General features: G+C 44.2%; 1 protein-coding gene across 3 annotated transcripts in view; it reads left to right on the top strand.

Moving 5' to 3' along the window:
- Window positions 1-20997, top strand: part of DIDO1 (death inducer-obliterator 1) — an 82437-nt gene that overhangs the window by 16951 nt on the left and 44489 nt on the right. For 2 of the 3 annotated variants that reach the window (XM_069751148.1, XM_069751149.1), the window contains exons 2-3: window positions 13005-13111; window positions 13516-13618. In XM_069751148.1, coding sequence (XP_069607249.1) covers window positions 13549-13618 — 70 coding nt within the window. In that variant the 5' untranslated portion in view covers window positions 13005-13111; window positions 13516-13548. The remainder of the gene's footprint in view (window positions 1-13004; window positions 13112-13515; window positions 13619-20997) is intronic. The other variant, XM_069751150.1, reaches the window with a different exon arrangement.

Here is a 20997-nt window from a genome sequence, read left to right on the forward strand (position 1 = left end):
GGAATTCTAAGGGTAAGTTCATATAGGGCATTTTTGCTGCGTTTTTTCACCCATTCACTTGGAAAGGGCTGAGATCTGCAGTTACACTTAAAATCTGTTAACTGGTTCATGCAGCTTTCCATGACCTCCCGTTTCTTACACTATGGTTGGTCCGAACAACGAAAGCAATTGTTACCATCCACCTCTCGTGTCTCCCCTTTTCCTCATAGATTGTAAACTTGCGAGCAGGGCCCTCATTCCTCTTGGTATCTGTTTTGAACTGTGTTTATTGTTATGCTGTAATGTCTATTGTCTGTACAAGTCCCCTCTATAATATAAAGCGCTGCGGAATATGTTGGCGCTATATAAATAAAATTAATTAACCTAGCTGGTACTGTATTATGTTAAATGTTTTCCACATGAAAATTCAGTACCAAATAAACACTATTTATTAGCCTTTGCATGCAAAAAAAAATCTGCAGTGTAATAAAACACTAGCTAAGTTAAAGGGAATCTGTCAGAACGCTAGTCCTTCAAAACTTTATAAGGTAATGTTGCTCTCTGAAAAAAAATGCCATCCATAGCTTTAAGGTACCTTCACACATAACGATATTGTTAACGATATCGTTGCTATTTGTGACGTAGCAACGATATCGTTAATGAAATCGCTATGTGTGACAGCGACCAACGATCAGGCCCCTGCTGGGAGATCGTTGGTCGCTGAATAAAGTCCAGAACTTTATTTCGTCGCTGGACTCCTGCTGACATCGCTGGATCGGCGTGTGTGACACCGATCCAGCGATGTCTTCACTGGTAACCAGGGTAAACATCGGGTAACTAAGCGCAGGGCCGCGCTTAGTAACCCGATGTTTACCCTGGTTACCATGCTAAAAGTAAAAAAAAACAAACACTAGATACTTACCTGCAGCCGTCTGTCCTCCAGCGCTGTGCTCTGCACTCCTCCTGTACTGGCTGTGAGCCGGAAAGCAGAGCGGTGACGCCACCGCTCTGCTTTCCGGCTCACAGACAGTACAGGAGGAGTGCAGAGAAGCAGAGCGCAGCGCTGGAGGACAGACGGCTGTAGGTAAGTATCTAGTGTTTGTTTTTTTTTACTTTTAGCATGGTAACCAGGGTAAACATCGGGTTACTAAGCGCGGCCCTGCGCTTAGTTACCCGATGTTTACCCTGGTTACCGGCATCGTTGGTCGCTGGAGAGCGGTCTGTGTGACAGCTCTCCAGCGACCAAACAGCGACGCTGCAGCGATCCGGATCGTTGTCGGTATCGCTGCAGCGTCGCTTAATGTGAAGGGGCCTTAACTTATGCAATATATTGCTTCTTCACTGTGAAAAAAAAATTGCTATTTTGTATGTAAATGATGCTTTGAGTACTCTGGGCACAACCTAAGCCCCTAAAGGCCCCTTCACATTAAGCGACGCTGCAGCGATACCGACAACGATTCGGATCGCTGCAGCGTCGCTGTTTGGTCGCTGGAGAGCTGTCACACAGACAGCTCTCCAGCGACCAACGATGCCGGTAACCAGGGTAAATATCGGGTAACTAAGCGCAGGGCCGCGCTTAGTAACCCGATGTTTACCCTGGATACCATGCTAAAAGTAAAAAAAAACAAACACTAGATACTTACCTAACGCTGTCTGTCCTCCAGCGCTGCGCTCTGCTTCTCTGCTCTCCTCCTGTACTGTCTGTGAGCCGGAAAGCAGAGCGGTGACGTCACCGCTCTGCTTTCCGGCTCACAGCCAGTACAGGAGGAGAGCAGAGCGCAGCGCTGGAGGACAGACAGCTGTAGGTAAGTATGTAGTGTTTGTTTTTTTTTACTTTTAGCATGGTAACCAGGGTAAACATCGGGTTACTAAGCGCGGCCCTGCGCTTAGTTACCCGATGTTTACCCTGGTTACCAGTGAAGACATCGCTGGATCGGTGTCACACACGCCGATCCAGCGATGTCTCCAGGGAGTCCAGCGACGAAATAAAGTTCTGGACTTTATTCAGCGACCAACGATCTCCCAGCAGGGGCCTGATCGTTGGTCGCTGTCACACAGAACGATTTCATTAACGATATCGTTGCTACGTCACAAATAGCAACGATATCGTTAACAATATCGTTATGTGTGAAGGTACCTTAAGGAGAAGTGTGAGGCAATGGCTTGTAAAGTGCTCGGATTATGCTCAGAGACATTATTTGCATATGAATTAAAACTGCATTTTTTTTCAGTCAGTGAGCAACAGATTGCATCAGTAAATGTATGCATGACCATGTCCTTTATCCACATATTTCTGATATTTTCCACACGTCCTTCTGTGCAGATTAAATCTGCAGCATGTAATTTTTGTGTGCAATTCATTGCAGCCTTCACCCTTGGTATGTGCACATGTTAAGCATTTGGCACAGGCATGTTTGCACCATTTTTGCATCTCTTGTCAGGACAAACACAGCGGCAAAATATATTTTGTCACGTTTTTCATGTTTGGTGTGGTATTTTTTTTCTTTTTTTAAATTACGCTTTTGGTGCAGACTTTCCCCACTTATTAGTGTGATTGAAATCTGCAGCAAAAACAGTAGATTGACATGCTTGAGATTTAAATCTGCAGGTCACAATTTAGCAAAGTGTGCATGTGACTTCAGGATTCTCTTTCACTTTGCTGGCATAAGGAAACCCTTCAGGCTTTGTGGCAAATCTCCACTGAATAAAAAGGCAATCTGTGAACATAGCCTAGGGGTGCAGCCAGCTGCATAGGGTGAAATTCTCAGCAAAATTCAGATATTACATGTGTAGACTTTGTGGAAAAGTTAGATACACAATCTAAAATACAGATACAATATTATATTAAAAAAAGACAGTCCCAATTGTCAGCCAGGACTAACATGGATAGTATCCAATGGAGCTCCCAAACATGTCATTACCAACGAAATGGAGCATATCACTACAAAAGAATATCAAAAATAACATTTTTTTAATTTCACAATAAATTGACACATAATAAATATGTCACAGAGTAATCCTTATATATTATTTCTAAACTCTTTCGGTGATTACTTTGTATCTCCATTCATACTGCACCCACACACAAATGATACACCATTTGAAAGGTAAACTTGCCCCCTTCAGCAAGAAAATAGCCAAACAAACCACACATCCACGACATGATCACAAAGTACAGTTTAAACATTTATTTTCATAAACCTGCAGTAAGGCAAAATGACCTGCAGGTAGCACCACACTACCCCAAAGCACACTATCACAAACAAAGCCTAACATTTGCCATGGGTGCTTTCCAGCTTGCCGAATTCCTTGCCCAGCCGATTTCAGGTACATTGGAGGATTGCACACTTCACTGCAGGTGAGTCACATATGCAAACACATTTGTAAACATGCACTGCCTATTCAATTGCACACTTGCCACGTTTATACTCCACTGACACACACAAATGATACATCATTTCAAAGGACAAATTACCTGCAGGTGGCATTTGACTTGGGGTCTTTTCAGCTTGCCGAAGTGCTTGCCCAGTGAATTTCAAATTCGAGGATTGCACACTTCACTGCAGGTGAGTCACATAAGCAAACACTTTTGTACACATGCAATGCTTTTTCGGTGATTACTTCGCCCGACACACACAAATAATACACCATTTGAAAGGTAAACTTGCCCCTTTCATCAAGAAAAGACATAAACAAACCACACATTCACGATTTGATCAATAAGTACAGTTTAACCCCTTAATAACTGCCAATACGTCTTTTAACTGACCTGAGATATAAGAGAATAGCCTCCCCATACAGATGACAATCCAGCATCTGTCGGTTGTACACTATAGCTGACAACTTGCTGTATCAGCCACGATCAGTATTTGCACCATCTAAATCTGTTTAACCCCTTAGATGCTGCTGTCAATAGTGACTACATCATTATAAATGGTTAACAGAGTGTGGGGGCTTCTTATTTGTCACAATTGGTGCCCTCAGATCATGATTTTGTTGACCTGATGTTTGCCATGGCAATTCATGACCAAATAGCGGCCTTAGAGTCTGACGGCTGTAGTAATCTGTTTAGAAGTTAGCAACACTTAGGTGGTAAAAATACACATATTCATTTCTGTCATACCACTTTGCATTAATTCCTGTAAAGCACCTGAAGGGTTAATAAACTACCTGACAGCAGTTTTCAATATGTTTAGGGGTGCTGTTTTTAAAATGGTATCACGTTTGTGGGTTTCCCAATATATGAGACCCCTAAAGTCACCGCAAACATGGATAAGTCCCTAAAAAAATAAATTTTGTAAATTTCTTTGAAAAAATGAAAAATTGCTGTTACATTTTTAAACCTCCTAAAATGCTAACAAAATAAAATAACATTTTACAAATGGTGCTGATGTAAAGCACACGTGGGAAATGTTATTTATTAATGGTTTGCTGTTGTATGACTATCTGGATTAAAGGGATAATCATTCAAATTTAGAAAATTACTAATTTTTTAACATTTTTCTCACATTTTTGATATTTTTTATAAATAAACAAAAAATGTTGAACAAAATTTATTATCATAAAGTATAATGTGTCACGAAAAAACAGTCTCAAAATCACTGGGATTTGTTGAACCGTTGCAGAGTTATTACCACATAAAGTGACACTAGTCAGATTTAAAAAATTTGGCTCGGTCACTAAGGGGTTAAACATTTATTTTCAGAAACCTGCAGGTGGCACCACAACCTCGATACATTATTTTAGCCTCTACTTATCAAACCAATTTATTGTATTACCAATCTATGTAGATTTAATGAGTTGATGAACACAAGTGAGGTATTTATATATGTATATAAATACCTCACTTGTGTTCATCAACTCATTAAATACATTATCATTTGACCAGCTTGATTTTCCTGAAATTGCCTGCGCCCCCGACAACCAATGTGTGAAATTGTCGGGGACTTACTAGTCATTTAGAAACTTGACTACGGTTAAGGGTGCACCAAAAAACGTATTACCCCAAAAACACAAACCTGGGGAGAAAATATCTCACAGCACCAAAAAACCCCTGCTTAGATGTAAAGTGACAGTGCATGGAGTTCTATCCAAGCTATGTAGTCCTGGATGGGGTGGGCCACATTATTAATTACCGTATATACTCGAGTATAAGCCGAGATTTTCAGCCCAAATTTTAGGGCTGAAAGTGCCCCCCTCGGCTTATACTCGAGTCACGGTAGCGGTGGGGTCGGCAGGTGAGGGGCTGAGGGCGCTGGGGTATACTTACCTAGTCCCAGCGATCCTCGCGCTGTCCCTGCCGTCCCACGGGCTTCAGCGCTGCAGCTTCTTCCTCTCTTCAGCGGTCACGTGGGACCGCTCATTACAGAAATGAATAAGCGGCTCCACCTCCCATAGGGGCGGAGCCGCTTACTCATTTCTCTAATCAGCGGTGCCGGTGACCGCTGATAGAGAAAGAAGCTGCAGCGCCGAAGACAGGAGGGGACAGCGCGAGGATCGCCAGGACTAGGTGAGTATAGCATATTCACCTGTCCTCGTTCCAGCCGCCGGGCGCCGATCCATCTTCCCAGCCGGCGCCTCCATCTTCCCGGCGTCTGCGCTCTCTGACTGATCAGGCAGAGGGCGCGATGACGCATATAGTGTGCGCGGCGCCCTCTGCCTGATCAGTCAGAGCAGAGACGCCGGGAAGATGGAGGCGCCGGAACAAGACGCTGGGAGCTGCAATCAAGGGAGGTGAGTATGTGTTTTTTTTTTTTTATTGCAGCAGTAGCAGCGGCAGCACAGATTAATGTGGAGCATCTATGGGGCACAGTGAACGGTGCAGAGCACCGTATAAGGCACAGCTAGGGGGCACAATGAACGGTGCAGAGCACCGTATAAGGCACAGCTAGGGGGCACAACGAACGGTGCAGAGCACCGTATAAGGCACAGCTAGGGGGCACAATGAACGGTGCAGAGCACCGTATAAGGCACAGCTAGGGGGCACAGTGAACGGTGCAGAGCACCGTATATGGCACAGCTAGGGGGCACAATGAACGGTGCAGAGCACCGTATATGGCACAGCTATGGGGCACAGTGAACGGTGCAGAGCACTGTATATGGCACAGCTAGGGGGCACAGTGAACGGTGCAGAGCACTATATGGGGCACAGCTATGGGGAAATATGAATGGTGTAGAGCACTATATGGCACAGCTATGGGGAAATAATGATCTATTTTTATTTTTGAAATTCACCGGTAAATGCTGCATTTCCACCCTAGGCTTATACTCGAGTCAATAAGTTTTCCCAGTTTTTTGTGGCAAAATTAGGGGGGTCGGCTTATACTCGGGTCGGCTTATACTCGAGTATATACGGTAGCTAAAGTATAGTCATAGGAGTTATCACTAGTCAGTGACCATTTGGCTATTATAGCCTAAATAGTAAAAAGAAACATGGTCCCAACTATTAGTTCTTCTTAACCATGTTAGTGTCCATGTGGATAAACACGCGCCTCTACGCTCGTTTTGCGACAGCTTCCACCCTGGATCCCCGAGGAAGCTGTCGTGAAACAAGCGTAGGGGTGTGTGTTTATCCCCATGGCGCCAATATGGGTAATAACTAATGGTTGGGACTATTTTTATTTTTACTATTTAGGCTATAATAGATAAATGGTCATTGACTGGTGATAACTCCTATGACTATACTTTAGCAAATTAATAATGTGGCCCACCCCATCCAGGACTATATACTGTAGCTTGGATAGAACTCAGTGCACTGTCATTTTACATCTAAGGCTACGTTCACACTAGCGTTCGGCTAGTGTGCGTCGCGCTAGCGTCGGGCGACGCACGCGTCATGCGCCCCTATGTTTAAAATGGGGGACGCATGCGTTTTTGCTTGTTGCGTTTTCCGACACGTGCGTCTTTTTTTACGCTAGCGTCGGACCAAGAAAACGCAACAAGTTGCATTTTTCTTGCGTCCGATTTTCGTCAAAAAATGTGCGTCGCCGACGCAGCGGCGCACAACGCTAGTGTGAACGTAGCCTTAGCAGGGTTTTTTTGGTGCTGAAAGACTTTCTCTCCATGTTTGTTTTTGGTGCACCCTTAACTGTAGTCAAATTGCTCTGTTTCTAAACAATTACTCTGTGATTTCTATTGTCATCATTTATTGTGAAATAAAATTTTTTATTTTTTATATTTTGTGGTGATATACTCCCGTTTCGTTTGGAAAAGTTGCAGACATACAGCAGAAACTCAATATGAAGTCCATGATGTGTGCACCTATCTATTTATATTATTACGTTAAATTGTCTGTCATCCACTTCGTCTGGACATACTCGAATCCCACAATCCACCGCGCCGCATCGGAAGTACGCTGACCACCATATTGGAACCACCGCTGGGATCCTGGCCACAGCTACAACTTCTCCGCATCCTCCCCCTCTCGCCAAGCGCGCTCCCCCGCGTCTCCACATGACTTGCTGCCGTCAGCCTGTCACAGCCGACGGCGGAGCACAGTGCGGGAGCCGGGTGCAGGTAATCATCATATGGGGGGCTATGGAGGGTGCAGTGGGAGCTCCGAGGGAGGAGGCGGCGGCAGCAGCTGCAGTCAGGAGGGTATGAGCACAGACCACTTGTCCGCCTCTCACCGAGCGCGCTCCCCGTGTTTCCACTTGACTCGCTGCCCTCAGCCTGTCACAGCCCTGTCATGGCCGATGCGCAAGCTGGGCTCGTGCTGCACAGGGAGGGCTAAAAATACACAAGGGAGCGCTCACTGCACAAGGGGGAGGTTTCACAAAACACGGGGGTTTCACACGGCGAGGGGAGCTCACAATACACGGGGTCTCACAATACACAGGGCAGGTCTCACTGCAAGTGAAGGGGTATTCACAATACACGGGGGCTCACACTGCAAGGGAAAGGGTACTCGCAATACACGCGAGTCCATTTGTGCAGTGTGACTCAATTCAAGAGTTCTCGCACTGCATGGGGGGTCTCATACTGCACACGGTTTCCCGGCACGGGGGTGGGTGTGTCTCATAATACACAGTGAGACTCACACTGCACAGGAGGATGATAATACAGAATATAATCTGCAAGAACCCTACGCCGCAAGGGCCCCTCCTCACCTCTCTGATCCAGGGCACCCTCCCTGCCGGGCAGCCGTAGCGCTTGGGGATGAGACATTCTCAGTGCTGCAAAGCCTGCCCCCATCAGGACATCACCACCCTTCCGATGCGATGGCATCGGGCCTCCATCTAGTCTTTTTATAATTTCCTTGCTGCCAGTAAGGCTGTAATAATGACAATTCATGGAAATTATTCTTGTTCTCATCCATTTTCTGGGTAGTTCCTTCCTATTCTACACTGCTCAAAAAATAAAGGGAACACTTAAACAACAGAATATAACTCCAAGTAAATCAAACTTCTGTGAAATCAACCTGTCCACTTAGGAAGCAACACTGATTGACAATCAATTTCACATGCTGTTGTGCAAATGGAATAGACAACAGATGGAAATTAATGGCAATTATCAAGACACAGTAAAGGAGTGGTTTTGCAGGTGGAGACCACAGACCACATATCGGTACCAATGCTTTCTGGCTGATGTTTTGGTCACTTTTGAATGTTGGTTGTGCTTTAACAATCGTAGCATGAGACGGATTCTACAACCCACACAAGTGTCTCAGGTAGTGCAGCTCATCCAGGATGGCACATCAATGTGAGCTGTGATAACAAGGTTTGCTGTTGTCAGAGTAGTGTCCAGAGGCTGGAGGAGCTACCAGGAGACTGGCCAGTACACCGGAGACGTGGAGGGGGCCATAGGAGGGCAGCCACCCAGCAGCAGGACAGCTACCTCAGCCTTTGTGCAAGGAGGAGCACTGCCAGAGCCCTGCAAAATGACCTCGAGCAGGCCACAAATGTGTCTGCACAAACTGTTAGAAACCGACTCCATGTGGATGGTCTGAGTGCCCGACGTCTACACATGGGGGTTGTGCTCACAGCCCAACACCGTGCAGGATGCTTGGCATTTGCCACAGAAGACCAGGATTGGCAAATTCGCCACTGGCGCCCTGTGCTCTAAACCAGGGCTGTGGAGTCGTTAAGCCACAGTTGCGACTCAGACTCCTGGATTTTATCAGGTTCCGACTCCTTCATAAATGGCCAATTCGTAACAATAAATGTACTGTTGTAAAATATTAACATCGTGCTTATTCAGTTTCTTACCATCATATAAGTAATCAGACCACTTAGAGCAAAAACTGTATTTATTAGAATACAATTAGAATATAGCAAATAACTTTTATAACCTTTTCTAAACTCTTGTAAGTAAATATGCAATAAACACTGTTATGCAGTTAATAAGAAATCTATAAATTTGTCCTCAGAAAAAGTATTGCCTCTGTCAGATCCTCCTTCATGGATGCCCTCAAATCTGATCTAATTATTTTGAGAGCAGAGAACAACCTCTCCACACTAACTTTGGTTGGTGGCAAAGCAGTAACCACTCGGGTAACATCTCAGACAATGTCAGGATACAGAGGAATCGCTTCTTGCACTGTTATTTTTGATGAACGGTCAAATTTCTCAATTTCTTTTAGTGCACATGAAAAATTCTACTGAAATGTACTGGCTGTGTTATAAAAGTTCAATTATGAAATATTAATACATTTCTACCGAGTCCAACCAAAACTAACTCCGACTCCCGACTCCACAGCCCTGCTCTAAACAGATGAAAGCAGGTTCACACTGAGCACATGTGACAGTCGAGACGCCGTGCAGAGCGATCTGCCTGCAACTTCCTTCAGCATGACCGGTTTGGCAGTGGGTCAGTACTGGTGTGGGGTGGCATATCTTTGGAGGGCGGCACAGCTCTCCATGTGCTCGCCAGATGTAGCCTGACTGCCATTAGGTACTGAGATGAGATTCTCAGGCCCCTTGTGAGACAATATGCTGGTGCAGTTGGCCCTGGGTTCCTCCTAATGCAGGACAATATAAGACCTCATGTGGCTGGAGTGTGTCAGCAGTTCCTGCAAGATGAAGGCATTGAAGCTATGGACTGGCTCGCCCGTTCCACAGACCTGAATCCGATTGAACACATCTGGGACATCATGTGTCGCACCATCCACCAACGTCACGTTGCACCACAGACTGTCCAGGAGTTGGTGGATGCTTTAGTCCAGGTCTGGGAAGAGATCCATAAGGAGACCATCCGCCGCTACATCAGGAGCATGACCAGGCGTTGTAGGGAGGTCATACAGGCACGTGGAGGCCACACACACTACTGAGCATCATTTCCTTGTCTTGAGGCACTTCCACTGAAGTTGGATAAGCCTGTAACTTAATTTTCCACTCTGATTTTGAGCATCATTCCAACTCCAGACCTTCGTGGGATATTAGTTGTGATTTACGTTGATCATTTTTAGGTTTTATTCTCAACACATTCCACTATGAAATGAATAAAGATTTACAACTGGAGTATTTCATTCAGTGTTATCTAGGATGTGGGATTTAAGGCTACTTTCACACATCAGATTTTTTGCATCAGGCACAATCCGGCGAATTTTCAAAAAAAACGGAACCGTGTGTTTTTTTTTAAAATTCTCATAGAGTTGTATTAGAGCCAGGTTGTGCCTGATGTCCCAACGTTTCGTCCGTTTTTTTGCTGGATCCGGCAAAAATTGCCAGACCGGCGGATGGAGAAAACGTCCAGAGGAATGTTTTTTTGTTGCAGCGAAAAACCTGATGGCGCCATCTGGCTTTTCTGACAATGGACGCCTATGGGAACCAGATGCGCCGGAGTCCGGCCTCCAAACTGCGCATACCCTGTTCCCTCTCTCTTTTTACTATTGATGTTGCCTATGCAGCATCAATAGTAAAAAGATATAATGTCAAAAATAATAAAAATATAAAATCGTGATATTCTCATCTTCCGGCGTCCCCTGCAGCCTTCACGCTTTTTGCGAAGCTCCTGGTCCCAGTAATGCATAGCGGCAATGACCCCAGATGACGTGCGGTCTCGCGATACCGCTACGTCATCACAGGTCGTTGCCGCAATGCATTACTGGGACCGGGAGCATCGCGAGGAGCGGGAAGCCTGCCGGAGTCGCTGGAAAGTGAGTATCACGATTTTTTAATTTTTGTTTGTTTAATCTTTTTTACTTATCTTTATCCCGGATCTGGAAGAAAAGCTGATCCGGCGCAATCAGTTTTTTCACTAATTGTGCCGGATCCAGCAATCCGTCCCGCTGCCGGATTATGCGTGGTGGCGCAGGACGTATGTGTGACCGTAACCTTAGTGTTTCCTTTATTTTTTTGAACAGTGTACATCTTCTTGGACCCTTAAGTCATTGAATTGATTATTTGCTAGCCGGTGGTACTTGTGAATTTTATAAATAAGTTACCGTATATACTCGAGTATAAGCCGAGATTTTCAGCACATTTTTGGGGGCTGAAAGTCCCCCTCTCGGCTTATACTCGAGTCATACCCAGGGGTCGGCAGGGAAGGGGAGTCTAATAATACTCACCTGCTCCCGGCGCTGGTCCTCCCGACGCCGCAGCTTCTTCCTGTAGTGAGCGGTCACATGGTACCGCTTATTACAGTAATGAATATGACCCGACTCCACTCCCATAGGGGTGGAGCCGCATATTCATTACTGTAATGAGCGGTAACGGTGACTGCTCAGTACAGGAAGAAGCTGCGGCGCCGGAGAACCAGGGACCACACCAGGAGCAGGTGACTATAATGGGGAGGGGGAGCGCTGCGCGATATTCACCTCTCCTCGTTCCGGGTTCCGCTCAGTCTTCAGTGTCTTCTGTAGTGACGCTCACGTCAGAGGGCATCATGATGTGGTTAGTGCGCGCCCTCTGAATGTCGGTGCAGAAGACGGAGCTGCGCCCGGAACGAGGAGAGGTGAATATTGAAAGTGCCTGAGCGACGGGAGGGGAGTATGTCTTTTTTTTTTTTCCGCAGCAACAGCATATGGGGCAAATATCTCTATGGAGAATCTTATGGGGCCATAATCATTTGCAGCATTATATGGGGCAAATGTGTCTATGGGGCCATTATTAACCTTTATGCAGGATTATATGGGGCATATTTTAATATGGAGAATCTTATGGGGCCATCATAAACTTTATGGAGCATTACATGGGGCGTATTTTGTATGGAGCATCTTATGGGGCCTATCATGAACTTGATTGAGTATTATATGGGGCTCCTGATTCAATATGGATATTCAAAAACACCACCTACTGATGTCTCAATTAATTTGACCTTTATTGGTATCTATTTTTACTTTTGACATTTACCGGTAGCTGCTGCATTTCCCACCCTAGCCTTATACTCGAGTCATTAAGTTTTCCCAGTTTTTTGTGGCAAAATTAGAGGTCTCGGCTTGTACTCTGGTCGACTTATACTCGAGTATATACTGTACTTTTTAGAAAGTTTTGTAACATTTTTATTAAAATAATGAACACTTTGTACAATGAAAGTGATCTTTCATATCTAAGCTAAGATTGCACAATTCTAGCTGAGATTACACAAAGAAGTTGCCTATGACACAGGTCGCATGGCCAAAGATAGTCATGTGCTGTAAGTTGAATTTGGACCCAGTTGGATTATTTTTATTGTGTTGTCAAGGTGTTCTAGGGTACACAATGCTGACTCCTTCACCTGTGCTATTGTGCAAAGTAGGAGCCACACAGGGCACTCTTTGGTCTTATAACTTTTGTTGCCGCGTAGCCCTAAACTAAATATATAACGATCATTTCAAATAACTTGTATACGAATGCTCATCATTAAGCCTACAGCTGTGGAAAGCTTCAGGGACAAAATGGTCACTAACTAAACATAATCACGGTTGCATCATCGTTATTTTAATAATTTTTTTGTTATAGTATGCCTTTTCACAAACGCATCTTTTTTTTTTTTTTTGCTATATATTTCAATAAATTGTAAAATGCAGTAACTTTGCGAAAGTCTTTATTTTGTACTATACAGCTTTTGTTATGTAATGCAAGTAAATCTGCTTTACCTCTTTCCAGGACAACGCCCATAGGGGGAGGAATTTCAATACGTAGTTGGAGACAGCCACACAGATCATTACTGTGACCTTCAGGATGGATCAAGGCTAGCATTTCCCAAAGCTCAGGTAAAACTCCTATAATTCTTTGCAAATGTAAGCTTTGTGTGGCCAGCTTTGTAATATGAGCAAGGGGCAAATTGGTTACATTTTCAGGCTTTTAGATACATTTAATGTATTTTGTGCTTGACTGTATAATTATCTTTTTTTAATTAGTGTAAAATTGGCTTTTTCACTTGAAAACCTCATTTTCCCCCCTTAAGTATGTAGTGGCATAGTTCCCCTGCGCTTCATATGCAGAGCTTTGTTGCTCTTATGAGCATAGAGTACCTTTTACAGGCTTGACCTTTATTAGACTACCCATCCTTCCATGATACAGTCAGACACACGGTGTGTGGTACAGCTGTTGGCTTGACGCTTTCTCTGAAAAATGTGGCACTGCTGCTCTTATAAACGTACCTATTTGTTTTCAGAGTTGCAGTGTGGGAGCAAAAGCATCACATGCAATGGAGGAAGTGCCTTCTGTGACTTTTGAAACTGAACTCAACCTTGAAATCTTGGAGAGCAGTTCTCCGGGTATGCTGTAGTTTATGTACTCTTTTTATAGGCTCCGTACAAATGTTAAATGTTTGAATTAGTGTTAATCCTTATGAAGAAGAATTTGGGGGTAATATATCTTTGGCTTTGTTTAAAGAAAAAAAAAATTTGACTTATTTAAAAAATACTTGGCTTTTGTCAGCTCGACAGAGGTACTGTATTCTTCCGCAATAAGTGATGTAAAGGTACCTTCACACTGAACAACATTATAATGATAGCGATCCGTGACGTTGCAGCGTCCTGGATAGCGATATCGTTGTGTTTGACGCACAGCAGCGATCTGGATCCTGCTGTGACGTCGCTGGTCGGAGCTAGAAGGCCAGCACCTTATTTCGTCGCTGGATCACCCGCTGACATCACTGAATCGGCGTGTGTGACGCCGATCCAGCGATGTCTTCACTGGTAACCAGGGTAAACATCGGGTTACTAAGCGCAGGGCCGCGCTTAGTAACCCGATGTTTACCCTGGTTACCATTGTAAATGTAAAAAAAAAAAAAAACACATACTCTCATTCCGGTGCCTGTCATGTCCCTGGAGTCCGCTTCCCTGCACTCCTCCTGCATCCTGTGTCAGCGCCGGCCGGCCGTAAAGCAGAGCACAGCGGTGACGTCACCGCTCTGCTTTACGGCCGGCGCTTACACAGGATGCAGGAGGAGTGCAGGGAAGCGGACTCCAGGGACATGACAGGCACCGGAATGTGAGTGTTTTTTTTTTTTTTTTACATTTACAGTGGTAACCAGGGTAAACATCGGGTTAGTAAGCGCGGCCCTGCGCTTAGTAACCCGATGTTTACCCTGGTTACCCGGGGACTTCGGCATCGCTGGAGAGCTGTCTGTGTGACGGCTCTCCAGCGACCACACAAGGACTTTCCAACGATCACGGCCAGGTCGTATCGCTGGTCGTGATTGTTGGAAAGTTGCTGAGTGTGACGGTACCTTAAGTTACAGCGCAAATCAACATTTCATTTTCTGCTGCACGGGTTGAGATGCCCCAGATTTATGAAGAGCGGCTGTAGATCTTAATTAATGTGGCATATCTTACTCCAGCACGCAGCTATTTAACACTGGTTTATGCAACACCAGTCATAATCAATTTTCCCTCATAGCAATGTTATATACATTGGGGTGTGGATAATTGTTCTGTTTTTATATTCGTTCCCTGAATATTACCTATCTTGCTGCTCATGCAAACTTTGTAGATGTAGGAATTGAAAGTTTTGTTTTGGGATATGGAATGAATGTTTGTCTAGGTTGTGCTCCTATATTTGTATTCCTGCCTGGTAGATCTCATATAGAGGACATATCTGAGGATGCACCCTTTCCAACTACTTGTTTAGCTTTGTAAACACTAGTGAAAAGAAAGGTGTGTGAATTATTTATTTAATCTTAGTAAAAACCTCTCTCAGAAACCAATCTATCACATGGCACAGCAGGCAGCTGGCTCCTCGCCTCCTGTATTGTTATACACATTTGGACATGATCTTTTTAAGTGCAAAATGTAGTTTTGTTTAGCACTAGCATATTTTCTTCTACTGTGTGGGACTAGCAAAAGCTTGGTAAACCTGTTTCTTTTCAGGTTATATCCACAGTTTACATGTAAATCAATGGTAATTTCATTACAATTGCTTTGGCTAGTGCAGACCCTGCATAATTGATTGTCAATGAACCCCCTAAGGTCCATTGTGTATGGTGGCCTCCCATTTTGTAAATAACAGTTGTCAGGACAAGGAGTATTGAACCTTTAGGATTTTGTTGTACAGTGAGGTAAGCTACTACAGGCTTAATAGTAGGTTAGAGGAAATATCCATTTCTACAGTCTGTGTGTGCAGTCTATGGCTCTGACCTCGGATGTAGCATCTGTTTGTAGCTCTAATACATATGTGGACCCAAGGACATGATTTGATGTAATCCGGTAAGACTTTTCCAGAGTTTTGTTTCACAAATGTTACAATTGTTTTACTAAACAAGAAAAGTTTTTCTATTTATTTTTTTTTAACTCTTGTTTTGGATAGTTGTTTAGCTTGCTGTACTTGACATATATTTTTATTCTTGTTCTCAGAATTGTGCACTTGCCAGAATAAACTGGGTTACTATGACTGCATTACTGCTGTCTATCATTTTTGGCGAGAAATGTTTGTAGTTTATGTTGATACTTGTAGGTTAATGGACATTAATACAATAGTGGATTTGGTAAAAATCTGTTTTTCTTGTATTTATCATTGTCAGTACAGATATTTTTTGTTTTGAGTTTAAAAAAAATGGAAATGAATAAATAAGGTGTACAATACAGAGTTTTAATAAATGTAAGTTTTGTGTTCCCACCCCACAGTGCCATTATAACTAGACATTTGTGGTTGTAGTGTACTCTTTATTAACACTAATTATTTCTCCAGCTCTCCTTCTGGGACAACAAACTGTGCTTATGAGTTCTTTATGGTCTGTTGACCATATTATAAGATGGATTCTTATCTCTTTGAAATGCTGGGATACTGACACAAATGGAACACTTCAATCTTCCTCTCTATGGCAGGATTTTATGAAGTTATCTTTTTGTGATGTTTTTTGTTTTCATGGTTGGAGAAAAGCACCTGCTGTACATGTTAAGGGACCTGGTTATCAAAGTTTTTATTTCCCCTTCTCCCCATCACCTTCCTTTGTTTCACAACTAGGCTGCTTGAGTGAACTTAAAAAAACCCCAAAAAACAGTGGTGGTGGTGGACCCAGCTAGTTGGATGGACAAACAAGGAATCAGGGCTGTATAGTTGAGGTCAGTGTCCATTATGGTGCAGTCGGTATAAAATAAACAGTCTCAGACTCCTAAAAGATATAGTACATTGGGTACAGTAGTACAATGCAGGATGTGCTGCAAATGTTTTCATAAGAATTTGGAAAAGTTATGAAATGTCCTATAAGGGCATGTGCACGTTGCAGATATAGTGCCTTTTTGCAATGCACATTTGCTAGCACAATCTGAAGCAATCCTGATGCCAGCAAAGTGAATGAGAGACGTGAAGTGTCGTGCACATTTTGCTTATTTGTGATTTGCCGATTTGGTGCAGAATATAATCTCAAATTTCTGCTTGGGTTTACTCAATGTGTGCACATGGCCTAAATGTTTGATCTGTTCCTGATCTAAGGGTTTCGGGTTTTAGTTGAGATGTCTCTGTGCTGCCCTTTACGTTCATGCTCAGTAGTGAGGCAGTGCTGTGGAGTCGGGAGTCGGCGGTTTTCAACAGCCCTGCAAGGAATCCAGTGACATGATTTGTTAGAGCGTTATCTTTGCAAATCTCACACATGTATGCGACTTTCTGCCTCTCTGGAAATGCATAATGAGAAATGTACTCTCTCCGGCTTCATCTGCTCCTCGCCTAGGGAAGCAGCAGTGATGCTGATCTCAGCCAGCTCCTAGATTTGCAAAGAGCTGGCAGTGAGGTCGTTCTTACAAACATCACTCGCATCTATGGGGGCTTGTTTACATGACGAGGAGGAGGATTAATCTTTAGTCACACTACACGACTTACCAACGATCACGACCAGCGATACGACCTGGCCGTGATCGTTGGTAAGTCGTTGTGTGGTCGCTGGGGAGCTGTCACACAGACAGCTCTCTCCAGCGACCAACGATCAGGGGAACGACTTCGGCATCGTTGAAACTGTCTTCAACGATGCCGAAGTCCCCCTGCAGCACCCGGGTAAACATCGGGTTACTAAGTGCAGGGCCGCGCTTAGTAACCCGATATTTGCCATGGTTACCATTGTGAAAGTAAAAAAAAAAAAAAAAAAAAACACTACATACTCACATTCTGATGTCTGTCACGTCCCCCGCCGGCGTCCACAGGGTTAAAACTGCTTTCGACAAGAGCGCTGCTAATGCACGCGCTGCTGCCGATAGCTTCCCTGCACTGACTGTGTCAGCGCTGGCAGTAACAGCGGTGACGTCACCGCTGTGCTCTGCTTTACGGCCGGCGCTGACAGTCAGTGCAGGGAAGCTATCGGCAGCAGCGCGTGCATTAGCAGCGCTCCTGCCGAAAGCAGTTTTAACCCAGTGGACGCCGGGGGATGTGACAGACATCAGAATGTGAGTATGTACTGTTTTTTTAACTTTTACAATGGTAACCGGGGTAAATATCGGGTTACTAAGCGTGGCCCTGCGCTTAGTAACCCAATATTTACCCTGGTTACAAGTGAACACATCGCTGGATCGGCGTCACACACGCCGATCCAGCGATGACAGCGGGTGATCAGCGACCAAAAAAAGGTCCTGATCATTCCCCAACGATCTCTCAGCAGGGGCCTGATCGTTGGTCGCTGTCACACATAACGAGATCGTTAGCGGGATCGTTGCTACGTCACCAAAAGCATGACATTGCAACGATATCATTAACGATATCGTTATGTGTGACTCCAGCTTTAGTCCAGAGACATCAATACGTTGGACCTCTACCTCTGACTTAAGGTACCGTCACACTCAGCAACTTTGCAAAGACAACGACAACAATCCGTGACGTTGCAGCGTCCTGAATAGCGATCTCGTTGTGTTTGACACGCAGCAGCGATCTGGATCCCGTTGTGCCATCGCTGGTCGGAGCTAGAAGTCCAGAACTTTATTTCGTCGCCAGGTCAGCGTGTATAATCATGTTTGACATCAAAAGCAACGACGCCAGCAACGAGCATAGGGTCCCTAGATGTGTGTCGGATCGGTACACTCCGGCTGTTTGACATGGAGCTAACAACCAGCGAGAACGAGAAGTGAGTTGCCGTTACGTCACTGGATCGCTCCTGCATCGTTCTGGAGTTGCTGTGTTTGACGTCTCTACAGCGACCTAAACAGCGACGCTCCAGTGATCTAGTTTAGGTCGGCTCGTTGTCTATATCGCTGCAGCGTCGCTGAGTGTGACTGTACCTTTAGACACCCACTGATTTACTTAGTTTTTAGCTGAATAAATGTAAAAGTAACTAAGAGGAACCACAAAACCGACCATAAGTCCAGTATAAAATAATTTTTATTTAACATAAAATTTCTAATAAAAACAACAATTTTTAGGGAAAAGAAAACCAGTGAAGATATAGTTTGTGGGTCACAGTGCCTTAGTCTACATGGTATGAAAATATTGTATTGATAAGAAAACAGGGACGTACAGTATATATCCAGGAGGTAAGTATAATTAAATAAAAATTGTGGAAAAATATTGAGGGATCACACTCAGTAATCACTCACTTTCTTTTCCCTAAAAATTGTTGTTTTTATTAGAAATTTTATATTAAATAAAAAATTTTGTACTGAACTTATGGTCGGTTTTGTGGCTCCTCTTCGTTTTTAGTATTTTATTTTCCGATTGTCCATCCTTTTTATGTTGGTCCGGCTCACTAGTAATTTATAATACGCGGATCATTGTCTGTACAAGTCCCCTCTATAATTTGTAAAGCGCTGCGGAATATGTTGGCGCTATATAAATAAAAATTATTATTATTATTATTATTATATCATTATTTTATTTTATATTCCCTGATTACTCTTATACCACATTTAGTGTGAGCGCTCCTTTGGTTTATCTATTTATTCAGCTAAGTAGGGAAAGAATGCAAAAAAAAAGGTGTGAAGCACACATGGTGGAGGTCTATCAAAGCTAGGGCAGCTGACAGGTTTACTTTAATAGCAAAGTGGTTAACGGCTATACTATATCTTGCAGGATTCCACATTAGTAAAGGTACCGTCACACTTAGCGACGCTGCAGCGATACCGACAACGATCTGGATCGCTGCAGCGTCGCTGTTTGGTCGCTGGAGAGCTGTCACACAGACCGCTCTCCAGCGACCAACGATGCCGGTAACCAGGGTAAACATCGGGTAACTAAGCGCAGGGCCGCGCTTAGTAACCCGATGTTTACCCTGGTTACCATCCTAAAAGTAAAAAAAACAAACACTACATACTTACCTACAGCCGTCTGTCCTCCAGCGCTGTGCTCTGCACGCCTCCTGTACTGTCTGTGTGAGCACAGCGGCCGGAAAGCAGAGCGGTGACGTCACCGCTCTGCTTTCCGGCTGACTGACGCTCACAGCCAGTACAGGAGGAGTGCAGAGCACAGCGCTGGAGGACAGACGGCTGTAGGTAAGTATGTAGTGTTTGTTTTTTTTACTTTTAGGATGGTAACCAGGGTAAACATCGGGTTACTAAGCGCGGCCCTGCGCTTAGTTACCCGATGTTTACCCTGGTTACCAGTGAAGACATCGCTGAATCGGTGTCACACACGCCGATTCAGCGATGTCTGCGGGGAGTCCAGCGACCAAATAAAGTTCTGGACTTTCTTCCCCGACCAGCGACAGCACAGCAGGGGCCTGATCGCTGCTGCCTGTCACACTGGACGATATCGCTAGCGAGGACGCTGCAACGTCACGGATCGCTAGCGATATCGTCTAGTGTGACGGTACCTTAAGGGAATTTGGGAAACCACAAGCTCCAGTACCCTTTTAGCATAAAAGGCACAGAACATTAGCTAAATTTTTTTTTTTTACTTTTCATTACAGTAATTCTAAGTTTGATTTTTACTGGCATGTATTGAGATCCCAGTAATATAGTTAACAGTTAAAGAAGTTCCCTAACACATCTCACTCCAAATCCTGATGTGAGAGGCACTAGTGAGGTTGTGTCCACAGGTGGAGGACAGGCTGGCAGGTATTTTGTTAGTGCTCATGCACAGTACCTGTTTGGACATGAGCGGCACCAGAGAATTCCCTTAGGGAGCTGGCCTCCGAATGTATTTATTTTTTTTATGTTCATTTGGTGTAAATGACTTTCAGATTTTTAAACTTCCTAAACTAAGTCTTCTGCCTGATAAACTAAGCAAACCTATACTCTCCTCCCGTGTCGGCTCTGTTCCAGTGGAGCCTGCACTTGCAGTCCCAGGACTGTGATGCTCCACTGCCCAATCAGCGCTGGCACCACTGTCTCCACCTCCTGTCGAACTGAACATGAAGAGGAAGTCCAAGATCTGCAGCCCGGACTTCATGTTCAGTTCCCCATAGGCTATGTTCACATGTTGCTTTTTTACAGCATTTTTTATGCAAATTTTCAGCTGCGTTTCACAGTATCAGCAAAGTCTGAGATTTTAGAAATCTCATGCGCACAACTTGGTTTGTTTTCCTGACTGTTTTCTCAAAAAGCTGCGTTTTTGCAAAATGCAGCATGTCGCTTCTTTCAGTGTTTTTGCACCATTCTTCACCCATTAAAAGCAATGGATAGTGCAAGAAACGCAGGTATCAGATTTTGCTGCATTTTTGGTGCCAAAGCCTGATGAAGTCTAATCAGATTTTTATTTTATGCACTAAGCTTTATTAGCATGCACAAAAGACAAATGAAAC

Source organism: Ranitomeya imitator, chromosome 2 (assembly GCF_032444005.1).
Source record: "Ranitomeya imitator isolate aRanImi1 chromosome 2, aRanImi1.pri, whole genome shotgun sequence".
Lineage (NCBI taxonomy): Eukaryota > Metazoa > Chordata > Amphibia > Anura > Dendrobatidae > Ranitomeya > Ranitomeya imitator.